Genomic DNA, 25,064 nt, shown 5'->3' with positions numbered 1-25,064 from the left:
GCCTGCAGCGCCGGGCTCGGCGCCCCCCAGCCCGGGTTCGCCCTCCGCGCGGCGCCGCCGGACGCTCACCGCCACGGTCCCCACGCGCCTTGGCTCGCGCGCTGCCCCGGCTGGCGCGCGGCTCTCCGCGCTCCGGCCCGGCGCTCTCCACGGCGCCCCTCCACCGGCCTCCGCACCCCTTCCTCTCCGCCTGTCTCCTCTCCCGGCCTCTGGTCTCAGCTGGATTCACCCCCTGGGTCCCAGTCCAGGGGTCCCGGCCCGTCCCCTCCGCCTGGGACTGGCCCCCTTGCGCTCGGAGGGAGGGCTTAGCGGAAAGCGGCCAATGAGCATCGAGGACCATGTTCTCCCCGGGGCTGGGAGGAGGGTGCGGAGGGCGAGCCTGGGCGGGGAGAAGAGAGGGAGCGGCCGGGGATGTTGGGGGGGGGGCGCCTGCAGTCTCCCCAGAACTCTTCGCTGCATTATTGATGGAGCCCAGCGGCGAGGCAGGGGGAATGGGGAGGGACCCGCGGGGGCCCGGACTCTAGCCTTAACCTCTTGGAGTTTCCAGGGAGGCCTGTGAGGTGTGTGTGTGGGGGGGGGGGGATAGTGTCAGCATGTCACGCTTTGAATGGGGGTGTCCTAGAAAGCAAGTGAGTGTGAACGAGGTGTGCGTGGGAGGACGCTTGTCAATCAGTCAACGTGGCAGGGTGTGAGTGCAAGTGAGTGCCAGGGGCCTGTGGTGCTATAACTGAGGGGGGGGGTCCGTGTGGCGTGAGTGTGTGAATCTCCATGAGTAAGTGTGTCAGAGTGTCAAAGATGCGGGTGTGAGTGGCAGGGTGTGGGAAGGATGCTCGTGAGCGGGGGAGGGCGTGGGTGCGGGGGAGGGTGGCAGAGTCTGTCAAGGTGATGGGCAGGCCGTTTGCCAGCTTGCTGGGGGCCCCGTGCAGGAGAGGGGCTTGAGGCTGGGGCTGTGAATGTGAGAGCGGAGCGTATTTCTCCAGGGAGAGGGGGCACGAGTTCCTGCCGTGATGTACCTTGCGTTCACGTGTCTCCTGCCTTGTCTCCCAGATCTGCTGGGGGAGGGGATGGAGTCAGCCCAGGGGGCAGGGTTGGGGGGCTGCCTAATGCACATGCCGTCACGTGTGTGAGCTTGGTGCTTGGGGAGCGAAGCTGGAGGAGAGAGGTGTGTGTGTGTGTGTGTGTGTGTGTGTGCGCGCGCGCGCGCGCGCGTGCGCTCGTTCCAAGTTGCCAGCCTGCTCTACAGAGGTGCTTGTGTGTGTCAGGAGGGAGGAGAGGGCTGCTGTGTGGGCCAGGTGCCCCTGTTTGTCTGTCCAGACTCTGATGTTTTCACAGGGCCTGGCACTGCCTTCGATGGGACTGGCCAGAGGGTCTCAATGCCTCTCTGTGGAGCCCCAAAGGGGCATGTGTGGACCTGTGCCTGCGTGTGCCCTCCTGGGGCTGTTTGTGTTGGCTGTCCTCTCTCCTGGTCACTCTTAGGCCAGGAACACCAGCAACCCGTCCTGCACCCATCCGACCCCAACTCTACCAACAACTTTTCCATTCCCAGCCACAGCCTGCTGCTGACTTCTTGGCAAGTGGGAGGCCAGAGGACTCCTATGGAAAGGAGGTCAGGGGCGTGTTGTTCTGACCCAGACTGGGTGCCCTCTGGGGGGTGAGGTCCAGGATGGCAGGAGGCCTGAGCTCTGCCCATGGGAATGGGATGTCCTGGCTGCTTGGCCCCATGCCCTCTAGTGCCAGGCCTGGCTGCAGTTTGTTGCCTTACATACTTGCTGAGAAAGAGCCTATGCTAGATTGTGGGCCCTGGGGCATGGGCATCTCTGGCAGGCCCTGGGTTGGCACAGAACCCCTCTTCGAGATGAGGTGTGGTGGGGAGTGGCAAAGCCCAAGTTGGCAATGCCTCAGAAGGGTAAATAAGAAGGGTATGGCCAGGCAGTAGTAACCTGGGAAATTACTAGGCCAAGGTCAGGGTAGGGGTCAGGGCTTCCAGTGCTGGGGAGTGTGGGGAAGGGTTATGTAGTGGATAAAGTGGGCAGAGGACAGCCAAGTGGTGATGAGGAACCAGGATGTGGCACCTCCCCCCCCCCACACACACACACAGTGGCATCTCAGCACCCGTAAGAGCTGAAAAGGCCCTGCTATGGAAACACACTAGTTTGACCTGTAAGTCCTGCTCTGGGAGACCACAGACAGGAAAAATCCTCCTGGGGTACTCAGGTGATTAGGAGGGGTGCAGAGACTGGCAGACAGAAGTATATACACAGGGGACAGACAGAAGGGGAGGGGAACAGGGCTAGGAGGGAAAGAGAAGAGAAGGGGGAGGTGAGAGAAAGCTAAGAGGCATTTGAGAGATGGAGAGACAAAGGGAGGCAGAGAAGAGAAAACCTCACGACTGAGAGGCAAGAGACAGAGAAGGAAAGAGAGAGAGAGTAAAAATAGCTCAGCATTAAGATAATTGCAGCTCACAGCTCTGCCCTCCGTTAGGAATTAAATGAGGTTTTATTACTTTGATTTTTTTTCTCTCCTGGATCCTACGCGACTTCTCAAGAAGTTGGGGAAAAGTTTTTTCGGTGGGCGGCCAGGTGGCGGGGGGCTGCGTGGGCGACAGAAGAGGAAGGGAACAGGCGTTCTGGGAGCTGGGGAGGGGGGCAGACAGGGACCAGGAGTGGGAAGAGGCTGGTGGAGAGGGCAGAGCCCAGCAGCGGCTGGAGGAGGGAGACCTGGCCAGGCCCTGGTGGGACGGCTGAGAAACAAGGGGTTAGAGTGACTTCCATTCACTTGGACTAGGAATTAATCATATGCAAATGAGATGTAAAAATAATATGCCACTCCTCAGTTATTATTCTTGAGTTAGAAGAGCACGGGCGGTTAGGTCCAAAGAACGAATTCAAGACCTCGTTTTTCTTAGCTCTGATTGTTTCCTGCTCGGACTGACAAAGTTTATGGTGGTGTGTTCAAAAGTGTACCAGCACACAATCTTCGGGCATGATCTTCCCTCCACTTACTTTGTCTTCATTACCAGGTGGCTGCCACAGTCCCTGGCATGCAAGAGCCATTCCATCCTCTTATTCTGGAAGGTGACTTTGGAAGGATGCTATGAAGCCTTTGTCCTTTAGAGAGTCGTGAAGGGACAATAGGGACTGTTTCGTTTTCTGGATGTGGGAGTTTGATGCAGGGCCTCACTGTGACCCTGGTGACCTGGAATTCACACTTGAGTGCTAGGATTAAAGGTGTGTGCCACCACGCCCACCAGGTCTGGACTATTTCTTCCCTCTACTCAAGCACATGGAAGGTACTTGAACCCGCTTGGGGGAAGAATTGACAGCCCTGCATAGGAATCTTAGGTCTGCGGCTTACTGCATACATTTAAATAAGTTTGTTCAGTTCTCTGTGCCTCTGTATCTTTATATTTCAAAGTCCACCTCACACAGTGGCAGTGACGATTCATAGGATAAAACTTAAGTCCCAGTCCAGTTCAGAGCTCCTGGTAGTCTGCAAAGATGTCATCTTCCCCTGCTCTAGAGCTGCAGTTCTGAAAATGACCAGCAGGTGGTGGTCTCGGCTAGGGTTTGGGCTGCTGCGTGGTTGGCACTGTGGATCTGTGGTTGGACATCACACTCGTGACCTTGGCACCACTGAGCTGAGCTGGCATTGGAAGGATTGGCATGCAGCAGCTGGAAGGGAAGCCCCAGGAAGCCCTGGGAAGCAGCCTTGGAGGAGCTGGGAACACCAGCTGGGCATACAGGACTCCCCTGTCTCTAGGGGAAGTAGCAGATAGAGAAATTCCAAGGCTCCTCCTCTCTGGGGAACTTGTGGAGAAGGGAATAAAAATGGGGTAAGGCTGTCTTAGTGGTTAAGGCTCTTGCCTGCAAAGCCAAAGGACCCAGGTTGGGACCCCCAGGACCCATGTAAGTCAGATGCACAAGGTGGTACATGCGTCTGGTGTGTTTGCAGCGGCTAGAGGCCCTGACACACACACACACACACACACACACACACTCTCTCTCCCTCTCTCTCTCTCTCTCTCTCTCTCTGTCCCTTTCTCTCAAATAAATAAATAAATAAAATATTCTTTTAAAAAAGTGAATGATAGCCGGGTGTGGTGGTGCACACCTTTAACCCCAATACTCTGGAGGCAGAGACAGGAGGATCACCTTGAGTTCAAGGCCACCCTGAGACTCCATAGTGAATTCCAGATAAGCCTGGGCTAGAGAGAGACCCTACCTCAAAAAAAAAAAAAAAAAAAAGTGTGATCATCTGAGATTCAACTACACATTCATCATCTGTCCTTTTGGCAGACAATGCATTCATATGGGAGGCTTACAAGCTTTCCTGTTTTAATTAATTAATTAATTATTTTATTGTTATTATTACTATTTTGGTTTTTTGAGGTAGGGTCTCACTCTAGCCCAGGCCTACCTGGAATTCACTATGGAGTCTCAGGGTGGCCTTGAACTCATGAGGATCCTCCTACCTCTGCCTCCCAAGTGCTAGGATTAAAGATGTGTGCCACCACATCTGGCTTTTTTTTTAGTTTTTGAGGTAGGGTCTCATTCTAGCCCAGGTTGACCTGTAATTCACTCTGTAGTCTCAGGCTGGCTTCAAATTCACAGCTATCCTCCCACATTAGCCTCCCAAGTATTGGGGATAAAGGTGTGTATCACCACACCTGAATTAACTTTCTTTTTTTGGGGGGGAGGGGAAGTAGGGTCTCACTCCCAGTCTAGTCCAGTCCAGGCTGATCTGGAATTCAATCTGTAGTCTCAAGGTAGCCTCGATTTCATGGTGATCCTCCTACCTCTGCCTCCCAAGTACTGGGATTTAAGGCGTGTGCCTCCACACCTGGTAACTTTCTTTATTTTAAAGAGAGAGAGAGACAGAGAAAGAAAGAAAATGGGTGCACCAGGGCTTCCTGCCACTGCCGATGAACTCCAGATGCAGGCACCACTTTGTGCATTTAGCTTTACATGGATCTGGGAAATCAAACCCAAGTTCTTCAGCATTGCAGGTAAGTGCCTTAACTGCTGAGCCATCTCTCCAGCCTGCTTATGAGCATTATAAAAAATTATTTTTTTTACAGATAACAGAATTACCACTTTTAAACACTCATTTCAATGAAGTTTTGAAATTTTTACACAACATGTAACCACCACAACACAGACAAGGATGTTTCTGCCACCCCAAAATGTTCTTCTGCACCACCTGACGTAATTGGCCCCCAACTGGTTGCACACGATTTTGAGCCATCCCTCCCACTATGTATTTTTATTTATTTATTTATTTAGTTATTTGACAGGGAAAGAGAGAGACTGGGTGTGCCAGGGCCTCCAGCCACTGCAAACGAACTCCAGACGCATGTGCCCCCTTTGTGCACCTGGCTAATGTGGGTCCTGGGGAATTGAACCTGGGTCCTTTAGCTTTGCAGGCAAACTCCTTAACCGCTAAGCCATCCCTCCAGGCCCCGACTATGTATTTTAACTGTGTGCCCAGGTTATAGTAAACACTACCTATGTAGAAAGGATGGATTAAGAAACGAATGACCAGGTGACATCTAAGTCATAGACCCTGACAATAGGAACCTAAATAGAGCTTTTACCCTGTTCTGGGTACTGGGGCCCTTTATAGGCAGTGTCTCATTTAATCCTCACTAGTATTGTCCCACTTTTCAGATGGGACAAGTGAGGTTTAGAGGACTCCAGCAGCTTTTTTCCAGAGCCTGGGTTCAGATGCAGACCGGCCTAGTGGGGTGTGGTGGCATACACTGGAAATCCCAGCGCTAAGGAGGCTGAGTCAGGAGAATCACTAATTCCAGGCCAGCCTTGGTGCTGTAACAAACACCTGCAGAGAGCCCTGACTCCAAAGCTGCCTTCCTTCCTCTCCTTTTTCCCCTCCTCTTTCTGGTTTTTCTTTTTGCTTTGGTTTTCGAGGTTGGGTCACGCTGTAGTCTAGGCTGACCTAGAATTCACTATGTAGTCTCAGGGTGGTCTTGAACTCAGGGCGAGCGATCCTCCCACTTCTGCCTGGTGAGTGCTGGGATTAAAGGCGTGTGCCACCATGCCTAATGAATCTTCATTCCTTACTGATTTTTTTTTTTTTTTTTTCTGTCTGTCGAGGTAGGGTTTCACTCTAGTCCAGGCTGACCTGGAATTCACTATGTAGTCTCAGGGTGGCCTCGAACTCATAGTGTGCTCCACCTACCTCCGCCTTCCAAGTGCTGGAATTAAAGGCGTGCGCCACCACACCCGGGTACTACTGTCTTTTGATTGATCAAGACGGAGGAGTTTGGAAGATCGCTAGATGCACTGGAACGGGGCTTCTCTCCAGTTCAGCTATGGACTGGGTTTCTCTAGTGGCCAGCACGGTTTCCGATGCGTCGCTGGAGAAGCAGAAATCGATGTGCCCACGCTGCCCTCTGGTGGCAGAAACGAGCACAGTCGCATCTTGTGTCCTCTGGCGCCCCCGGGTGGAAACTGGGGTGTCAATGGGAAGAGAGCAGGCTGCAGCCCACAGCAGGGGGCAATCTCAGCCCCCGGCACCTGGAGACCCCCTGCTCTGGCCACTGCCTGGTGCCCCCCGAGGTGCCAGCTGAGGCTGCCCCCGAAGAATGCCAGCTGCCGGAGCTCACCGCCTCCTGCTCCCTCCACCAGCCTCACACACACTCCAATCCCGGTCCAGTCGGCTGCTTCCATTCCCTGAAGAAGAGGCCCTAAAGTTAAAACAGCTGTTAATTTATAAACCAATTTTTCCGTGACTGCTTAATAAATCGCCAGCAGCTGCTCTGCCCCCTCCTCCTGCCCAGGCACCCGGCCCCGGGGGCTGCATGGAGAAGCTCAGGGCTGCCAGCCTGCCCCTCCTGCCTCTTTTGCCCACTCTCCCCCAACTTGCCCTCATGCCCCCAGAAGCAGGGGAAGCCCAGATGAACCCTGGTCGTTAGCGTAGGGCTGAGACGAGAGTGGGTTATCTTTTCCGGGGGGGGGGGCTACAATCTAAAAGTCATCCTTCCCAGTGCCCCCAAGCCCTCTCCCCAGACTCCCAGGAGCAGAATGTGGAGTCAAGGTTTTCCTGAATCTGGGCAGATGGGGTTATCCGACATCCCCGAAAAATTCCCGTGAGCCACTGGAAGGTCAAGGGGCCCTGGTCTGGCTCAGAGCTTTTGCCTAAGAGCAGGGGATGTCAGTTTCCCTGTCTGGGTGGTTGCTTGACGGATGAGGGTCTGCATTCTGACCCTCTTTTCTCTCAAGGGTGAGCTGAGAGGAGGGGGGAACGCTGGAATAGCACCCACTTCTGGGAGACTGTGGGGTAGGGGGAGACTTGAGCCTCTTGGGCCTCACTCTCCCCATCTTCTGGCAGCGAGGAGAAAATGTGAAAACCCAGGAGGAAAAGGAGGAGGGACCGGCATGAGGTAGGTTCTCTCTCCTAAGTACCAAAGGCACCAGGGTGCAGGTCGGCTGCCGTGGTGATCCTGACTCCTTGGGCCAGGGGCGACCATCAATCTGGCTATGCCAATAATCCCTGTAAAACAGAGGAGGAGAACCACAGCAGGAGTTCAAATCCTGATGCTGCCACTTACTGGCTGTGTGACCCTCTCATTCCTCAGTGGTTCTATTTAATTAAGTACACACACACACAGGGGGGGGGGGAGAAGAGAATGGCACCCCAGGACCTCCCACCACTTCAAAGGAACTCCAGATGCATTCACCACTCTGTGCATCTGACTGTACATGAGACTCAGGGAATCCAACCCAGGCTATCAGGCTTTGCAAGCAAGTGCCCTCAACTATTGAGCCATCTCTCCAGCCCCAGTGTTTCCATTTATAAGTAGGGATTACAGCAATAATAATGATGATGATGATAAGAATAATAGAATTGTGGAAACTAAACAAATTGATATCCATAAGCACATAGTAAAAAAATGATTTGCTTATTACAAATTTAGTCCTGTTTGCCACCCACCCCTGCTGCTAAGAGCAAGTTGGAGCTCCTGGTCTCTATGCTATAATTCTGGGGAGGGAGAGGGATGGTAAAAATTCCCAGGGACTCTCTGGGGGGAAATGAGGAATAGAAAGGAATGTATGGGACAAAATTAAGAAAAAGTCAGCCAGCGTCCCTGGATTACACCCTTTTACCTGAACTTTTTTCCACTATTCCCTGGTCCTCTCCTCACTCCAGCAGCCAGGGCCCCTTCCCAGCCTATTGCTGGAAAGAAAGGAGGGTCTCTACCCACCCCTCAGTTCCCTGAGTCCCATCTCCCCAAAAAGAAGTTCTTCTCACAGTCTGAAAGTCCTTGCATGTCCTCTTCTGTCCTCTGGCCCTTGGACACTGTCCTGACCACTTTGCCCTCCCTAACAGGGATGTCCAGAGGGCACCCCAGCCCTTTGTTTCTGCTAGCCCACAGGCCCTGGGTGAGTTTGGCCTTGCTGTGTGGCCCAAAGCTATTTTAGCCAACTTCTCTGAGCCTTGGATTCCACATTTCTAAAAATGGGGATGGGGGCTGGAGGGATGGCTTGGCAGTAGAGGCGCTTGCCTGAGAAGTCAAATGACCCAGGTTCAATTCCCCAGGATGCACGTGAACCACGTGCACAGGGTGGCGCAAGTGGCTGGAGTTCCTTTGCAATGGCTGGAGGCCTTGGCACATCCATTCTCTCTATCGGCCTCTTTCTCTCTCTCAAATAAAAAAGTGGGGGGGCTTGAGAGATGGACAGATTCAGGTTCGATTCCTCAGTACCCACACAAGCCAGATGCACAAGGTGGTGCATGAGTCTGGAGTTCCTTTGCAGTGGCTAGAGGCCCTGAAGCACCATTCTCTCTCTCTGTCTCTCTCTTCCATAAATAAATAAATGAATAAAATATTAAAAAAATAAAAATAGGGTAATATGATGGAGAATGGAATTTCAAAGGAGAAAGTGTGGGGGGGAGGGAATTAACATGGGATATTTTGTTATAATCATGGAAAATGCTAATAAAAAATAAATAAATAAAAATAAAAATAGGGCTGGAGGGATGGCTTAGCACTTAAGGCTTTTGCCTACAAAGCCAAAGGACCCACATTCAATTCCCCAGGACCCCTGTTAGCCACCTGCACAAGGGGGAGGCGCATACATCTGGCATTCCTTTGCAGTGGCTGAAGGCCCTGGAGTGCCCATCTTCTCTCCCTCTTTCTCTGTCAAATAAGTAAAATAAATAAATAAATACATATAAAAATAAAGTGGGGATGGTCCCAAAACTTATCTCCTGGGTAGTCAGGAGGGTTGGAATGGGATATTGCCCATTCCCTAGCTAGGCTTTCCGCAGAACCTAGCTAGCACACAGCCTGGGGTGGGGGGTGGGGAGGGGCAGAGAGTGGCGGGTGCCAAGAACGCGGATGCTGCAAAGGGGCTGTCTGAATGTAAACCCTACTCCGGGACTCCCAGCTCGGCGGACTTGGGTGGTTCGCTTAACCTTCCCGGGCCCCCCATTTTCTGTCCATGAAATGGGGATGGTAATAGAACCTATGTTACTGGGAGGTATTGGGAGCTCTTGGGACAGTACCTCCATGGCCTGAATGTTAGCTGATGTGGGATGAAGCCCAGCTAGAGTTCACCCTGGGCGGCTTTGCCTCACGCTGTGGTGCTTGGGTGGCCGGCTGGAGAGTGCTCATCGCCAGCTATGTCCCCACCTCAGTGTGCCCACCTCTGGCATCCCCCTAGACCCTGGCTCTGGTCCACCCTGTTCCCTCTGTCTCCCCCAATCAGCGAAGCACTCCCTCCCTCTCCGTGCCTGGGGGTCTTGACTATGTCCTGGAAATAAAGCTGGGTCCCAGGGGTCCACTCAAGCCCAGGACTGCTCTGCCAGGGTGCCAGCTGGTGCCCACAGGGGGCGGGGCTGCAGTTTGATCATGTGGAAATGAGAAGATGGAGACACCCCCAACCTTGGTGGTCGCCACCAGAGACACCAGGATGCCCAGAAACCAACCTCCCCGCCCCAGAACAGGAAGGGATGAGATCAGAAATAGACCTGTCCCACCCGTGCCTCAGTTCACCCAACCAATCTGCAGATGGTGGCATCTTCATTCCTGCCTCGGAAGCCCCAAAGGCCTTGGTTGGCATTGGCCTCCCAGAGCTCCGTGCCCTCTTTCCTTTCTTAAAGAAACCCAGTTCAGCCCCTCCTTCCCGCCCGGATTCTCTCCTTAGAAGCCATCCAGTGGGATACCCAGCCCGCGGGGGGCGGGGAGGACGGCTGGGAGCCAACTGCAAGCTCAAGACAGTCCCCGAAAGGCGTGGGGCTACTTCTCAAGCCCCGACAGGGAGCAGGCTCCCGCCAGGGTCACCGATCTGTCCCCACCCCTGCCCTTCCCGCCTCCTCTGGCCCTTTAAGAGCCTCTCCGCGCGCTGCCGTCCCGGATCAGCCAGAGAGACCATTAAAATTTTATGCAGAATGAAAATGGGCCAGGTCTCCAGCTTCCTCGCTCCCATCCAATGATTTATTACTCGCAAATACCACAGAACTAATTAGTATAGTAATTAATTAATACGCATTTGCATATTTGCATGTGCAATTAGTGCAGTGGAGTGATTACTGGGAGAATGAGGGCCCCGGATTGTCAGATGTGAGGGGGAAGTGGCCTGGAAAAGAGTTAGTGGGAATGAACTTTGCAGGGAGCGCCGCCGGCGGGGCGGGGTGGGGCGGGGCGGGGCGGGGCGTGGGGATCGAGGGTCTTGGGGAGTATGGGGCGTGGGGATCGAGGGTTGTGGGGAGCGCGGGTGGTAGGGAGCACGAGCGTGGGGAATCTAGGGTCATGGGGAGTGTGGGGCGTGGGGAGCACGAGCAAGGGGCGTGGGGATCGCGGGCGTGGGGAATCGAGGGTCATGGGGAGCGCGGGGCGTGGGGAGCGCAGGCGTGGGGACCAAGGGTTGTGGGGAGTGAGGATCGTGGGGAGCGCGGGAGTTGGGATTGAGGGGCGTGGGGATCGAGGAGCGTGGGAGGCGCGGGGAGCACGAGCGTGGGGCCTGGGCATCGAGGGCCATGGGGAGTGAGGATTGTGGGGAGCACGAGCTGGGACGTGGGGATCAGGGTCGTGAGGAGCGTGTGCGTGGGGAGCACGGGATCCTCGCGGCTGAGGACCAGGCCCGGGGGTCGTGACCCCGGCGCCCCGCCCCGCCCCCGCCGCGTGGCACTGCTCCAAGCGCGCGCCTGATTGTTATGCATTGTGTTTCTCGTTGCGAGCGAAGCCCGGCGGAATGGGGCTGGCACAAGCTGTTTCCCTGCCACGCGGCGGTGGCACCTTAAAGGCGCCGCGTCCTCTTCCCGCCGCCGTCCCCACTTCCGAACCCCAGGGCCCCCCGCGCGCTCGTCCCAAGACGTCCTCCTCTGGGACCACGCGGAGGCGCGCCAGGAGGGCCGCGGGGACGCCGGGACGCGGGCACGTGCCTGGGGGACCCCGCCAGGCACAAAGTCAGGACTGAGAGCCGATCGAGAGGCTGGGGCGCGCTGGGCGCTGTGCCAGGAGCGGGCAGGGGGTGGGGAGCGAAGAACCCAGAGCAAGACAGGCGAAGGACAAGGAGCAAGTGGCAGGGGTCCACTGGGTGCCAGGTGCTTCAGTATGGACGCCCTTCTGATCCTGCGAGGTCCCTCTCAGTCCCACATCCACAAGGTACCGGGTGTAAAGCTGAGTTCTTTTTACCATCCCCAAGTGTCTACGGCCAGAGAAAGCCAGGAGGACTTCCTGGCAAAGGAAGCGCCTCACCCCCCAGGCCTGCAGGAGCAAAGAGGGCACCTTCTGGGAGTTGAGGGCAAGGTCCTGCCAAGTGGAGGGACCTCACCCCACCTAGGTACATAGAAGAAACCCCACCTGCCCCCTACAGGTAAGGAGAACGTTTGAGAGAAGGTCACTGGCTGCTGTGACTTGGAGGCCTGGACACAGGGCAAACCTGGGGCACAAACTTTGCCAAGGGTCCTTCCTTTTTCTGTGGCAGGGCTCTGTGGTCCTACAGGGCCCTCTGAAAAGAGGACAGACACAGTTTATAATTCTGAATAAGCCTAGAACTCAGGTGTCACAGCCTGGTTCAAATCCTGGTCCTGTCACTTAGGGCACCCTTAACCTCAGCCTTTCTGTGCTTCGGTGTAGAGTAGAAATAGTTCACCCTTCCAGATGCCTGTGGAGGATGAAGCGAGATGACTCCTGTGAGGTCCAGGGCTGGGCACGGATGATGTGCACACCTGTCATGACCGTCATATCATCACTGTGCTTCCTAAGAGGGAGGACCCCAAAGCATTGTGTTTTATTTTGTTTTGCCCCCTCTTTCCCCACCAGGTAGGGTCTCACTCTAGCCCAGGCTAACCTGGAATTTCACTCTGTAGTGCCAGGCTGGCCTCGAACGCACAGCAATCCTCCTACCTCTGCCCAAGTGCCGGGATTAAAGGTGTGCGCTGCCACACTTGGACTGTTTTGGTTTTCAGATGGAACCTCACTCTGTAGCCCAGGCTGGTCTGACACTAGCAATCCTCCTGCCTCTGTCCCCTAAGGGCTGGGATCGCAGGTGTATACTGCTCCACCCAGCTGAGGGCTCTGCTTTCTACTTCCAGCTCAGCCACTTAGCTAAGGGAACACCAGACAGGTGCCCTGTTCCTGCTGTAATTTCTTTTCTGAACACGGGTCCATGACTCCCACCTCCAGGTCCCATCCCTAGACTGTTTCCCCCCTGTGGTCCACTGTGAAGAAGCTTCTAGATCTGAGGAGTGTGGACAGTGGTGGAGCAATTGCCTAGCACGTGGGCGACATCCCGGGTTCTGTCCCCAGCCTCAGGAGGGGGGGGAGGGGGGAGGACTTGAGACCAGGCAGGCCTCTCCTGGCCCACCCTGCCCCTCAGGGCAGCCAAAAGGAAGAAGCTATGGCTAATTCTGAGTTCCAGTTTCCCTTGGCGAAGCCAAGAGATTCCTGGTTAACAGACATCCCTGCCCTGGTTGTGCCCTCCCCACGTACCCCACAAAGTGGTCCTTTGGGAATTGTCCTCCGTAAGCACCAGTGGCACTGTGGAGTGGGGCATCAGTGTCTACTGGTACCAGGCTCAAGGCACACATCGGGGTCAGCCCCATAATTCCACCCCCCCCAGGCCAGATATCCAGCCCTGAAGTCTAGAGGAAGCACCTGGGAACTGCCCAGTCCACGGGACAGCAGTGGATCCTGGCAGCTGCCCTGCCCAGCGCACGCCCCATCCGCCAGGCTTGACTTCCTCAGACTGTCCTTCTGGTCCTCCTGTCAGTGCTGAGGCCCCACTGGGCAGGCAAGCAGTGGCACTATTGCCATTTGGCAGGAGGAAGGAGACATGACTTGACCACACTTCGGGCGCTGACTCTGGCCTTTCTGTGAGGACCCTGGAGTGGAAGTGAGGGAGGACCAGGCAAGACCACCAACTGCTTGTGCAGAAACCTGACAGAGAAACAGAACAAAGACACTGTGGTGATGAAGATAGCCCCAGGAACCAAAATATTTGAGCGCTAGTTGATTCAGGGCTGGAGGCAAAATTAGTTATGTCAGGGTGGCTGGGGGCTTTATTCACATGCACACCTGTTAGCTCTAGCGAGGCTCTCTGCCACCCTCCTTGAAGGCAGGTCTCGGTACTCATCAGGCCATTTCACAGAAGAAAAGGCTGAGGCTGGGCCAATGCTGCACTTGCTGTGGTGCTGAGGAGAGAGCAGGGGCGGGCCTGTGAGTGAGGAGGTGTCTTGCCTTGATCACACCCTCACTTGTGGGATAAAACCCTCCAACAGCAGGGCAGCCGTGTTGAGGATGGCAGGATTCGCTCAAGGGAGAGGACTCGGGTACTGAGAGACAAGGCAGGGGGCAGTGAGGTCTGTGGAAACAGCTGCAGCTCTGAGCTGCCGAGGGGTAGAGTTAACAAGCCTTGAATGAGCGGGGCATGGCGGTGCACGCCTTTAATCCCAGCACTCTGGAGGCAGAGGTAGGAGGATCACCATGAGTTCAAGGCCACCCTGAGACTCCATAGTGAACTCCAGGTCAGCCTGGGCTAGAGTGAGACCCTACCTCAGAAAAAAACAAAACAAAACAAACAAAAAAACAAAAAAAAACTTGAATGAGGTCAAGGAGTTGGGCCCTAGCCAGACCAGAGTGTCCCTAAACATAGTGGCCTGGCTGACCCTCAGGGACATGGGGAGCTGCCATGGAAGGTGCCTGACTGGCAAACACCACATCCAAGTTTGCGCCGAAAGCAGGGTGAGCCTGGCGTGGTGGTGTGCGCCTTCAACCCCAGCACTCAGGAGGCAGAGGTAGAAAAAGCACCTTGAGTTCGAGGCCACTCTGAGGCTACACAGTGAATTCCAGGTCAGCCTGAGCTAGAGTGAGCCCTATATCGAAAAGCCAAAAATAAATAAATGAGAAAAAAAAAAAAGATAGGATGAGCAGCGTGGGCAGCCTGGGCAAGAAGATAGAAGCAAAGGCCTGGTTGGTAAGATAGGATGCCAAGACAGCAGGAGCTCGGCAGCAGTGGGGGCAGGACCCAGTTGTCTGGGCGCTCACTCCCCTCAGGGGTCACCGTCATGTACCTCATCTGAGAGCGGGGTGGGATAAGTCTCTGGGCCAAAAGTTGTGGAGTCCACCACCTAGGTTGGCACTGACTTAGTAACAGGTATCACGGAACCTCACGCGGCCCCCAAGCCAGAGCCTAGTGCCCTGCGCCCGGGCTCAGCCTGAAAGTCCCAAGCTGAGAGTCCCTCCACCTCTCTCCAAGACCACCTCCCCAGACTGGCTCTGAATGGCATGGCTCTCATTGTCTTCTCCATTTTTTTTTTTTTTTTAATTTCCCCCAAGGTAGGGTCTCACTGTAGTTCAGGCTGACCTGGAATTTACTATGTATTCTCAGGGTGGCCTCGAACTCATAGCAGTCCTCCTACCTCTGCCTCCCCTGTGCTGGGATTAAAGGCATGCATGCGCCACCATGACTGGTTTTTTATTTTTATTATTTTTATTTTTTTTTTTTTTTGTTATTTTTCAAGATTGGGTCTCACTCTAGCTCAGGCTGACCTGATTCACTATGGAGTCTCAAAATGCTGGGATTAAAGGCGTGACCCACCATGCCCGGCTTATCTTCTCCATTTTTTTGGAAAAAAAAATATTTATTTATTTGAGGGACAGAGAGAGGCAGATAGAGAGAATGGATACGCCAGGGCCTCTAGCCATTGCAAAAGATACATGCGCCACCTTGTACATCTGGTTTTATGTGGGTCCTGGGGAATCGAACCTGGGTCCTTTAGCTTTGCAGGCAAGTGTCTAGATAGCTAAGCTTGTCTCTCTAGCCTGTCTCCTTGTCTTCTTTGCAGACATTTCTCCAGGGCCCCCTCAGGGATTCTGGAGCTCCTGACCAGAGACCACAGATAGGCAGAGGGGAGAGAGGGGCCCTCTGAACAGAGGGGTTCAGCTCTGCTGGAGGGCAGGTAAGCGCAGGAGGAAGTGCCTGGCAGGCGTGTTGGGGAGGAAGAATGAGGACTTTGACCATAGGGAGACCCCCTGTGATCAGCAAAGAGCTCTTCTCATTAAAAAAGAAAAACAGGGCTCAGAGGCCTGACGTCACAGGTTATGGGGACAAAGGTCGCTTCACTTTGGGAGCAAGGACACAAGTCTGAGGAGGATGGCTTGGCTGGAGCATTTCCGTGGGTCCTTTGTCCTAGGTGTGTTTGGGGGGGCGCAGTGAGGGGTCACTAGTCTGTCTGGCCCAGGGCTCTTGGCTCCTGCCAGCTCCTCCAGCTTTGGGTGGGACTGAGGCCGAGTTCAAGCCCAGGGTGAGCTAAAGGAAGAGAGGAGAGAGCGCTGTGTGCGCGCTGGAGGTCAGGGCAGCAGGTCGGCCCAGAGGAAGGGGGCTCTACCTCGCCAGCCTCCCCTCCCCCGTGGCACCACAAGGCACGCAGCCGCACATCAGCCGTGCCAGCCCTCACCTCCCGGCAACGTCGCCGCATTCTCAGCCACGCCATCTGGCGTGCCCGCCGCTCCTCGGCACACTGCGGCGGGAGGGGGAGGGGGCAGCGGGGCAGGTGCCCACCCTGGAGCCAGGAGGAAGCTGCAGGTTCCCCTCCCCGCCCCCCAGAGTCCTGTGCGCTTGAGGTGGGGCAGGGGGCCTGGGCAGGGGGTGGCAGGTGCCCTTAGGTGTAGGGAGGAGCTTCGAGCATCAGAGCTGCGAGAGAAGGCGCCCTCTGGGCAGTGCCAGTCAGCCCCTCCCGCCCCCTCCCCCGCCACCGCCAGTGCCAGGAGCGCAGGATCTTCAAGGGTCTGCATTCCCGCCCTTCCCCCACTCCGGAGGGGCAGAATGGCCCTTCCTAGCCCGGCTGCACCCTCCTCTCTGGCTCCTGACCTGTTTGTGCCTTGGCCAGGGAGGCCCCAAGACATGGATGTCTGACTGCAGCCAGGGGTGGGCACCTGGTTGTGACCCACCTGCTCATCGAGCCTGGCGCTGTGGTGGGAAATGGAGTCTCCTTGGGCACAGTGACCCCTACCAATCTTAGCTGTGTGTGTGGGGGGGGGGAGAGGGTGGTGGCTAGCTAGCTGTCCTTTTGTGGGTCAGGATACAGAGGAACAGTTCCAGACTCATGCATGGATGAATGCATTTATTTTGGAAGATTGGGGGGGGGGTTGATGAAAGAAGAACAGTTTTCTAGAACATTCTTCTGACACCCTGAGTGAGATTCCCCTAGACAGCTCAGGAGTGACCCGCCTCATCCCTGCCAGCCTCTCTATTCTCGGTGCCCTCACCCCTGCCCTTCAGGGCCCCACCGGAACAAAATGGCCGCTGCCCCTCTGAGGCAGCCATTTTAGGTGCCCAGACTGTGGCCTCCCTTGGGATGGGGCTACGTCTCCATGGGAACCTCAGCACCCCCCCACACACACACACCAGCTCCCTGCCCCCTGCCTGAGAAGTGACCAACAGAAATGGGGGTCCTGCAGGCCTGGCTGAAGTGTGCCTCATTCTTCTTGTCCTCTCAGAGGCCTGGAGGGGACCAGGCCCCTCACCAACTCCCTTCCCCCAATGCCACCGGGAGGAACAGATGGCATCTCTGGGTGTCCTTCTCCTTTCGTCTCCTTCCTTCCATTTCTGGCTTTTTCTGTCTCTCTCTCTCTCTCAGCGCATCTCGGCATCTCTGAGTGTACAGAGAGCAGCCCCTGCGTGTCCATGCTGGCGTGCGTGTCTGTGGACACACGTGTTCGACCTCCTTCAAGCCCATGTCTGAGGCAGGCCCATCCTACACCTCCCTCTGTTCCAATTTCCCCCTAGTTTTTATTGTATCTTCTATATAAAAAAAAGTTGAAATGTGTCGAGTGAGAAAAACTTGTTCCATTTTTCTGAAGGAAGAAAAGACAAGGGCAGGGAACAGGCTCAGAAAGATGAAGTTCTCTGAACTCTGAATCCCAGGTATGGCTTCCCCCACGTCCCGCCTCCTGTGAGAGGTTAGGTGGGCTTGCTTTCTCAGACCCAGGGAGCTAGGTCTTCTCTGACGGCAGGACCTTTAACGGCTCTCTTACCCTGAGCCAGGTTCTGCCTTCTGCCTGAAGGCACCTGTGAGACCCTTAGTAGGCTTAACCACTAAGCCCACTAAGTGTTGGGAGATGGAAGGGAAGGGATCTCTTTTTTCCCCCAAGGAAGCATTCATTCACTTATTCCTTGTCTACCCACCCATACATTAACAAAATTTCAATTTATTTGTAAACAAAGCATTCTGAATATGGGAGAAGGTATGTGAAGGAACAATATTGTCAAGTATGCAGGTTTACAAAGAGTTAACAAGCTGGGTGTGGTGGTGCACACCTTTAATCCCAGCACTCAGGAGGCAGAGATAGGAGGATCGCCATGAGTTCAAGGCCACCCTGAGACTACATAGCGGATTCCAGGTCAGCCTGTGCTAGAATGAGACCCTACCTCGAAAAACCCCAAAAAAAAAAAAAAAAAGAACAACAATGAAAACTGGTGTTTGTTTTTATTTATGTTTATTTTGTTTTGTTTTTCTAGGTAGGGTCTTACTCGAGCCCAGGCTGACCTGGAACTCACTATGTAGTCTCAGGGTAGCCTCAAACTCAAAGTGATCTTCCTACCTCTGCCTCCCAAGTGCTGGTATTAAAGGTGTACACCACCATGCCTGGCTAAAATTGGTGTTTATTGGAGGCTTATTTTATTTCTGGCCCTATGTTAAACTCATTACATGCATAATCCTTCTTAGTGCAACAACAGCCCTGTAAGGCAGCAGCATAATTACCCCATTTTACAGATAGGAAATCAAGGCTGAGAAATGGTTATGTAACTTGCTCAAGGCATCCAGATTTTTTTTTTTTTCCGTCTGTGCTGGGGATTGAACCCAGGGTCTTGTGCTCTTTAGACAAACACCACAGCCCTGAGCTATACTCCCATCCTGGCACTTGGGTTTTTTTTTTTTTTTTTTAATTTATTTGCAAAGGGAGAGAGAGAGAGAGAGTCAGAGAAAGAATGGGCACGCTAGGGCCTCTACCCACTACAAACAAACTGCAGATGCATGTGCCATCTTATGTGTCTAGCTTTCTGTGGGTACTGGGAAATTGAACATTGGTTGCTAGGCTTTGCAGGTAAGCTCCTTAACCACTGAGCAGTCTCTCCAGCCCCAGTATTTTTTTTTTTAAGTTAGCAAATAGCAATCAGAAGCTCAAAGCATGTGTGTGTAACCAAACTACCACATAGCCAGGAGGGGCTCAGGATTGAGTACCCCATAAAGGGACAGCAAAGCTTCAATACTGTGCCCCAAAATTTACCTCTGTCACAGCCTCCCCCAGTCTATCTTCCATGGGTGGGCTTCCCCTCAGATGCAGGGCCTATTAGGGACTTCTCAATCTTGGAAACAACCAAGACGGTGTGGGGTTGGTGGAAGGGCCTGGGTTCTAGACACTGTTCATTCTCCATCGTGTCTTCCTAGGCGCATCTCTTTGCCCTGCATGTGTCTCTGTAGAAAAAGCAAGCTCTGCCCATTCTGGATTTTTTTTTTTCCTTAGCTCCTGGCTCCAAAGCCCCACACAGCACAGCAGCCCCATTCCCAAGGCCTCCTGAGCCATTGTGTGCATCTCTGTGCAGAACCTTGCTCAGGCTATGACATCCGTCCATGTCTTACCAGCCAAGGCTCCCTCAGGAGACTTCCTGCCAAGAAAGACCAGAAGGCATCCACCCCAACTGAGAGGCTGAAAGGGAGCCCTTCTCTTGTTCTGCCGCCCATTGCTTGGAATGTCGCTGACCTCCGAAAGTGTGAACGTGTGTGCTGCATATGCAACTAAAGTTGAGCATGCATAGGTAAACCAAGGGAGGGGACAGGAAATATGCTTCGGGACCACCAGTGCACAGGGCGGTGTGGGCAAGGGTCTCTCCACCTGAGCTCGGTGCCTGCTTTCACATACTCAGTGTCTGTCTGAGCAGGGCTGTCTCCATTGTCTGCACCACAGGGTGAGGAACAGGTGTTTGTGATGCACACGTGTGTGTCCCACTCATCCTGTGACACTTGCATCCCTGTCTGGCCCAGTGGGAGGGTGGAAAGGTGAGCTGTGTAGGTAAAGCAGCCATTTCCTACTTCCCTATCAAGCCACCTGTCTGACTCATCTTCCCAGGGGTCCCCCGGGAAATGGCTGGGGTCAACCTCAGTGCTTTTCCCGTTTTCTGCAGGAGAATAATGCTTGGGTTTCATCCAGGCACTCTAGGCAGTCCCCAGCCAGGGTCTTCTTCCTCTTCCTCCTCCTCCTCCCTCAACCAAGTCCAAAGGCCAGGACAAAAATCTATTGGTGGGCAGACTACCCAGTTGACAGTGGGTGGGATGGGGAAGAGGAGGAGGAGGGCACCTAGGTTAAGCATTGGGATCGGCACCCACCCTAACCCCTGGATGGGGAGGCACACACACTCATCTCCTGGGTTCCTTCCCACCCTACCCCAACATACATATGCCCCTGATACCCAAGGAAACGTCTCCCATCAGCCAACTCCACAGACAGACACACATGTCCCCACAGACAGACAGACACACAGACACACACGCCCATGCAGAGGCACAGACACCCAGGCAAATCTTTCCCTTTCTCTGTCTTTCTCTTGGTTTGAATTTCCTTCAGCCACATATGTTGTGTGTGTGTGTGTGTGTGTGTGTGTGTGTGTGTGTGTGTGTGTGGTGGGTGGGGGAGGGGCAGACAGAGATGAGGGATGGCATGGTGCCAACATCTACCTATGGGGCTTGGGCCAGGGACGCCCCCCCACACACACCCTTCATGGAAGAGGAGGCCTCAGCTGTCCCTTTGTGGTGGATGGGACCCACTTGGGAAGTGGGGGCAAACACTGAGGTCCCTTCTCCACATCCCAAGGTCTAGTCTTGTTCCACCTTGGGGACCTGCAAGGCAGGAAAGGGACACCTCAGGACCTGGGAAAGAGGATAGAATTGGCCAACGCCACAAACTTCCAATTTCCAGCCTTGTCACCCCATTGTTCCCAAGTGGGGGGCTTTATATATAAAGGGGGGGTCAAATCCTCCCACCTCCCTCGCAATCCATGCTTTCCCTGCGTTGGGCGGGGCGGGGAGGGCGGCAGAGATATTTATTTATTTCCTTTATTTATTTAATTTTTTTTTTTTTTTGGAGTAGAGAGTGACAGATGGCGGCGGGTCCCGGGGGAGCCGGCTCTCCCCCAATGCAGACGCATGCCAATCACCGTCTCTCATGTGATAGCTGCTGCCCGTGACGTGCCAAGCCCATATGGCCTGGCATAGAGGCTGGTACCCCGCCTGGTAGAGATGCCACACTCGCTCCGCGGCTCGCATGGCGCTCTGAAGACGCCGGCGCCCGCCGCCTTGAGGAGCCGCTGCCCCCGCTCCCTGAAGATGGGGGAACAATGAAATAAGCGAGAAGATTCCTCTTCTCCCCCCCTCTCTCTCTTGCCCCCTCCCCCTCCCCTCCCCTCTCCCCTTGACTCCTCTCCGAGGTAAGTTGTCCGAGGGGGATCTAGATCTGACCTGCGGATTGGGTGGAGCGGGGGGGGGGGGCCTGCTGCTTCGGACATGAAAGTCCCCCAGTTCTCCCTTCATGGGACTCTGCCCCCTCACTGGGTGGGCATTTGAGGTGCCCCAAGTTCTCTCTCTCCTAGGGGCTGCAGTTCAGGGGGCTGCAGAGGAAGAGGTTCTGCCTGCGATGGGTTGGGGGGGGCAGGATCATGGGGCGAGCAAAAGGGCGGAGATGGGACCCCCCCCCATGGCTGTCCCGAAGGAACCGGCGACCTTTTCCCACCACCAGAAAAAAAAAAAGATAAGCAAACAAACAAATTTGGATTTTCCTCCCCATCCATCCTGAAATACAACGAGATCTGAAGAGGCGTGTAGGAGGGAGGCAGTTGGAAGGGGGGAAGGGGGTCCCTGACCGTAGGGAAGACGGATGGGGCTCGCTCCTCTCTGTCCTCCCCACGCCCGGGTCTTCAGTCCTCCCAGCCCGGGAGCCCGACTCGGAGCCCGGGACACAACAGCTAGAGGAGACGGTCACTGGAATTGGGGCTACGGGGGTGGGGGCCGAGACAGGGGCGGCGCGCAGCCAACTTGCAAATTGGATTAGGGAACGTGGGGGTGAGAGGCAGCGGAGGGGTGGGGGAGCCCGGCGGCGGGGCCCGGGTCGCCGAGGAGCCGAGGAGCGGGGCGGCCGTCCCCACCCGCGGCCGCGCAGCCAGCTCCCTGTCGCCGAGAGAAAGCGGGCTTTCTGGGCAAGCGCACCGCCTCCCCGGGCGAAGATATTTGGTCCCTTAATTTCCCTCCCACACACAGACACCGGGGTCCGTGATGTGACCCTGAGAAGAGCCCCAGCACGGAGGGGGGGGTGCGGAGGGGTCCCCCATTCAAGCGAGGGGCGGAGGCGGGGCCCAGCGCTGGGGAAGAGGGCCTGGGCCGAGATCCCCGGCCCCGAAACCGGGCAGGGCTGGGCCGGCTCTGGGTGGGGCAGGCGGAGAGGACGTGGGCATCCAGGGCTCTCCTGGGCAGGAACTCGCATCGAGACTCGAGGGTGCAGGAGGGTTGGGGAGAAGGGGGGTATCCGTGGTGACTCCAGTGCGCCCCTCACTCTATGCTGTCTATCTTCCCTTCTCGCCCCCCCACCCCGCCCCGGGGCGCCCTCAGGCACCATGCTGACCCGCCTGTTCAGCGAGCCCGGCCTCCTCTCGGACGTGCCCAAGTTCGCCAGCTGGGGCGACGGCGACGACGACGAGCCGAGGAGCGACAAGGGTGACGCGACACCGCAGCCTCCGTCTGCACCGGTGCCGGGGGCTCCGGGACCCGCGCGGGCCACCAAACCAGTTGCCCTTCGTGGAGAAGAGGTACCCGAGGCTACGTTGGCCGAGGTCAAGGAGGAAGGCGAGCTGGGGGGCGAGGAGGAAGAGGAGGAGGAGGAGGAGGAAGGGCTGGACGAGGCGGAGGGAGAACGGCCCAAGAAGCGCGGGCCTAAGAAACGCAAGATGACCAAGGCGCGCCTGGAGCGCTCCAAGCTGCGGCGGCAGAAGGCGAACGCGCGGGAGCGCAACCGCATGCACGACCTGAACGCGGCGCTGGACAACCTGCGCAAGGTGGTGCCCTGCTACTCCAAGACGCAGAAGCTGTCCAAGATCGAGACGCTGCGCCTGGCCAAGAACTACATCTGGGCGCTCTCGGAGATCTTGCGCTCGGGCAAGCGACCCGACCTGGTGTCCTACGTGCAGACGCTGTGCAAGGGTCTGTCGCAACCCACCACCAACCTGGTGGCCGGCTGCCTGCAGCTCAACTCTCGCAACTTCCTCACGGAGCAGGGCGCGGATGGCGCGGGCCGTTTCCACGGCTCGGGAGGCCCGTTCGCCATGCACCCTTACCCGTACCCGTGCTCGCGTCTGGCCGGAGCGCAGTGCCAGGCGGCCGGAGGCTTGGGCGGCGGCGCGGCGCACGCCCTGCGGACCCACGGCTACTGCGCCGCCTACGAGACGCTGTACGCGGCGGCGGCGGGCGGCGGGGGCGCGAGCCCGGACTACAACAGCTCCGAGTACGAGGGCCCGCTCAGCCCCCCGCTCTGCCTCAACGGCAACTTCTCGCTCAAGCAGGACTCGTCGCCCGACCACGAGAAGAGCTACCACTACTCTATGCACTACTCGGCGCTGCCCGGCTCGCGGCCCGCGGGCCACGGGCTGGTCTTCGGCTCGTCGGCGGTGCGCGGGGGCGTCCACTCCGAGAATCTCTTGTCCTACGACATGCACCTTCACCACGACCGGGGCCCCATGTACGAGGAGCTCAACGCGTTTTTCCATAACTGAGACCTCTGTCTTTTTCTTTTTGCCTTGGCCCGCCTCCCTGAACCCCAGACACACACACACACACACACACACACACACACACACACACACAGACACTCACACACACACACACGCACGCACGCACCCCGAGCGCAGGGGCACCCCCACTTACTCTCCGCGCGGGGTTTGGGGGGGGAGCGGGTCACCGGCCCTGCCACTCTCTAGGGGCTGCGTGGGCTCTTACCTGTGGGTGGCCCGTCCCAGGGGCCTCGCTTTCCCCTGGGGACTCGCCTTCTCTCTTCCCCAACGGGCTCCCTCCTCCTCCTCCTCCTCTTTCCCCCTGGAGTGTTTCTCTAGGGACCTCTCTCCCCCAACTCCCTGGAGAACCACCCCCCCACTATTCCCAATACCATCACTGGGGTTCTCCCCCCGCCTCCCAGCAGGCCCCAAGGTTAGGGGGGCAGCTAAGCTGCGGGATCCGGTTTTCCCTTCTTATTGTTACTTTTAAAAAAAAAAACTACAGACGCTGAGCTGCTGAGGCCGACAGGATCTGGGCGCCCCCTCTTTCTTGAAGAGGGCAGAAGTCAGGATACCTGAACGCCTTCACCCTTACCCAAGTCTCCACCTTTTGAGGGAGAGGATATGAATTGAAAGGAAAAGGAAATACCAAGCCAATTTGTAACTAGAATCCATTTTTCCCTCCCCCCCCTTTTTTAAAAACAAACATACAAAAAAAAAAAAAAAAAAACTAGGAGGCAATGGAGGCCGAACGCAGAGTCCGGATCGGAGAGAAAATGCAGTAAGAACTTTTAGAAGCAATAAAAGGCAAAAAAAAAAAAAAAAAATACTACTACCAATAATGATTTTAAAAAGACACAAATATCTATGCAAGGAGGTTCTGACTGAGCCTAGCGGCCTGGCCGGGACGCCCCAGGGCTCCGCTGGCTGCCCCGCCCAAGCGCGGGTCTGTGCACTTTGGTGAATTGGGGGCCCGCGCCGCCCCTCCCCCTCCCCAGGTTCTTACAATCAGTGACTCGGAGATTTGGGGCCCCAGTGCCACTGCCCTCCCCCACGCCCCATCCCCCGTTGTGCGTCCTACAGTTTTTTTTTAATGTTTCCAAATTTGTATGGAATGGCAAACTGTTGGGGGGTCGGTTTGGGGAGGGAGGGTTTGCATGAGACACACACACACACGCACGCACGCACACACGCACATTACACCGCACACACATGCAGGCCAGACGCGGGTGGGCGTCCCGGGACACCCGGAGGTGATAGGAGGCTCCTCCTCCCCCCCCGCAGGCCCTTCAGTCCTCATTTGGAGTGAGGCGCAGAGGATGAGGACCCGAAGGTCCGAGGGGAGCACGACTCTGCCCCACTGTGCCCCGGAGGGCGCCACGCCTCCGGAGCTTTGCGGTGGCTGGAGAGGGTTTTTTTGTTTTGTTTTGTTTTTGCTCTCTTTTTTGTTTTGTTTTTGATTTTGTTTTCCCCTAGGCGTCCTCCTGACTTTTGTCAACGGGTGAGCGGGGCTCCTCGGGAGGGTTTCCCATAAGAGGGGCAACAGGTGAACTTCTCCCCACCAGAGGCAGGGGATCAGGTACCCAAACACACATGCAAAAATACAAACCCACAGGCGACACACCCACCCACACCCCCACTCACACGCAATTTTGCCTTCCTCTCTTAGCGAAGATGAAACTCCCGTCGGGCACCCCAAGTGCATTGCGTGTTTCTGTTCAGTTTAATGACGATTAATAAATATTTATGTAAATGAGATGCAAAGACAGACCCGGTTTCTCACGGTGG

General features: G+C 55.8%; 1 protein-coding gene across 2 annotated transcripts; it reads left to right on the top strand.

Moving 5' to 3' along the window:
- The first annotated feature begins 11,518 nt into the window (after positions 1–11,518).
- On the top strand, positions 11,519–25,044 carry Neurod2 (neuronal differentiation 2). Of its 2 annotated transcripts, none has more exons than XM_045157924.1 (5): positions 11,519–11,626; positions 15,310–15,423; positions 18,992–19,283; positions 20,612–20,948; positions 22,123–25,044. In XM_045157924.1, the coding sequence occupies exon 5, from the start codon at positions 22,128–22,130 to the stop codon at positions 23,277–23,279; it is 1,152 nt and encodes a 383-aa protein (XP_045013859.1). In that variant the 5' UTR covers positions 11,519–11,626; positions 15,310–15,423; positions 18,992–19,283; positions 20,612–20,948; positions 22,123–22,127; the 3' UTR covers positions 23,280–25,044. The 2 variants fall into 2 exon arrangements, with proteins under 2 accessions (XP_045013859.1, XP_004655533.1); XM_004655476.2 differs by lacking the exon at positions 11,519–11,626 and adding an exon at positions 11,657–11,837.
- Positions 25,045–25,064: the final 20 nt, after the last annotated feature.

This window comes from Jaculus jaculus, chromosome 9 (assembly GCF_020740685.1).
Source record: "Jaculus jaculus isolate mJacJac1 chromosome 9, mJacJac1.mat.Y.cur, whole genome shotgun sequence".
Taxonomy (NCBI): Eukaryota; Metazoa; Chordata; class Mammalia; order Rodentia; family Dipodidae; genus Jaculus; species Jaculus jaculus.
Note: the sequence above shows the minus strand (reverse complement) of the source record. Positions and strands in the feature narration are given on the sequence as shown.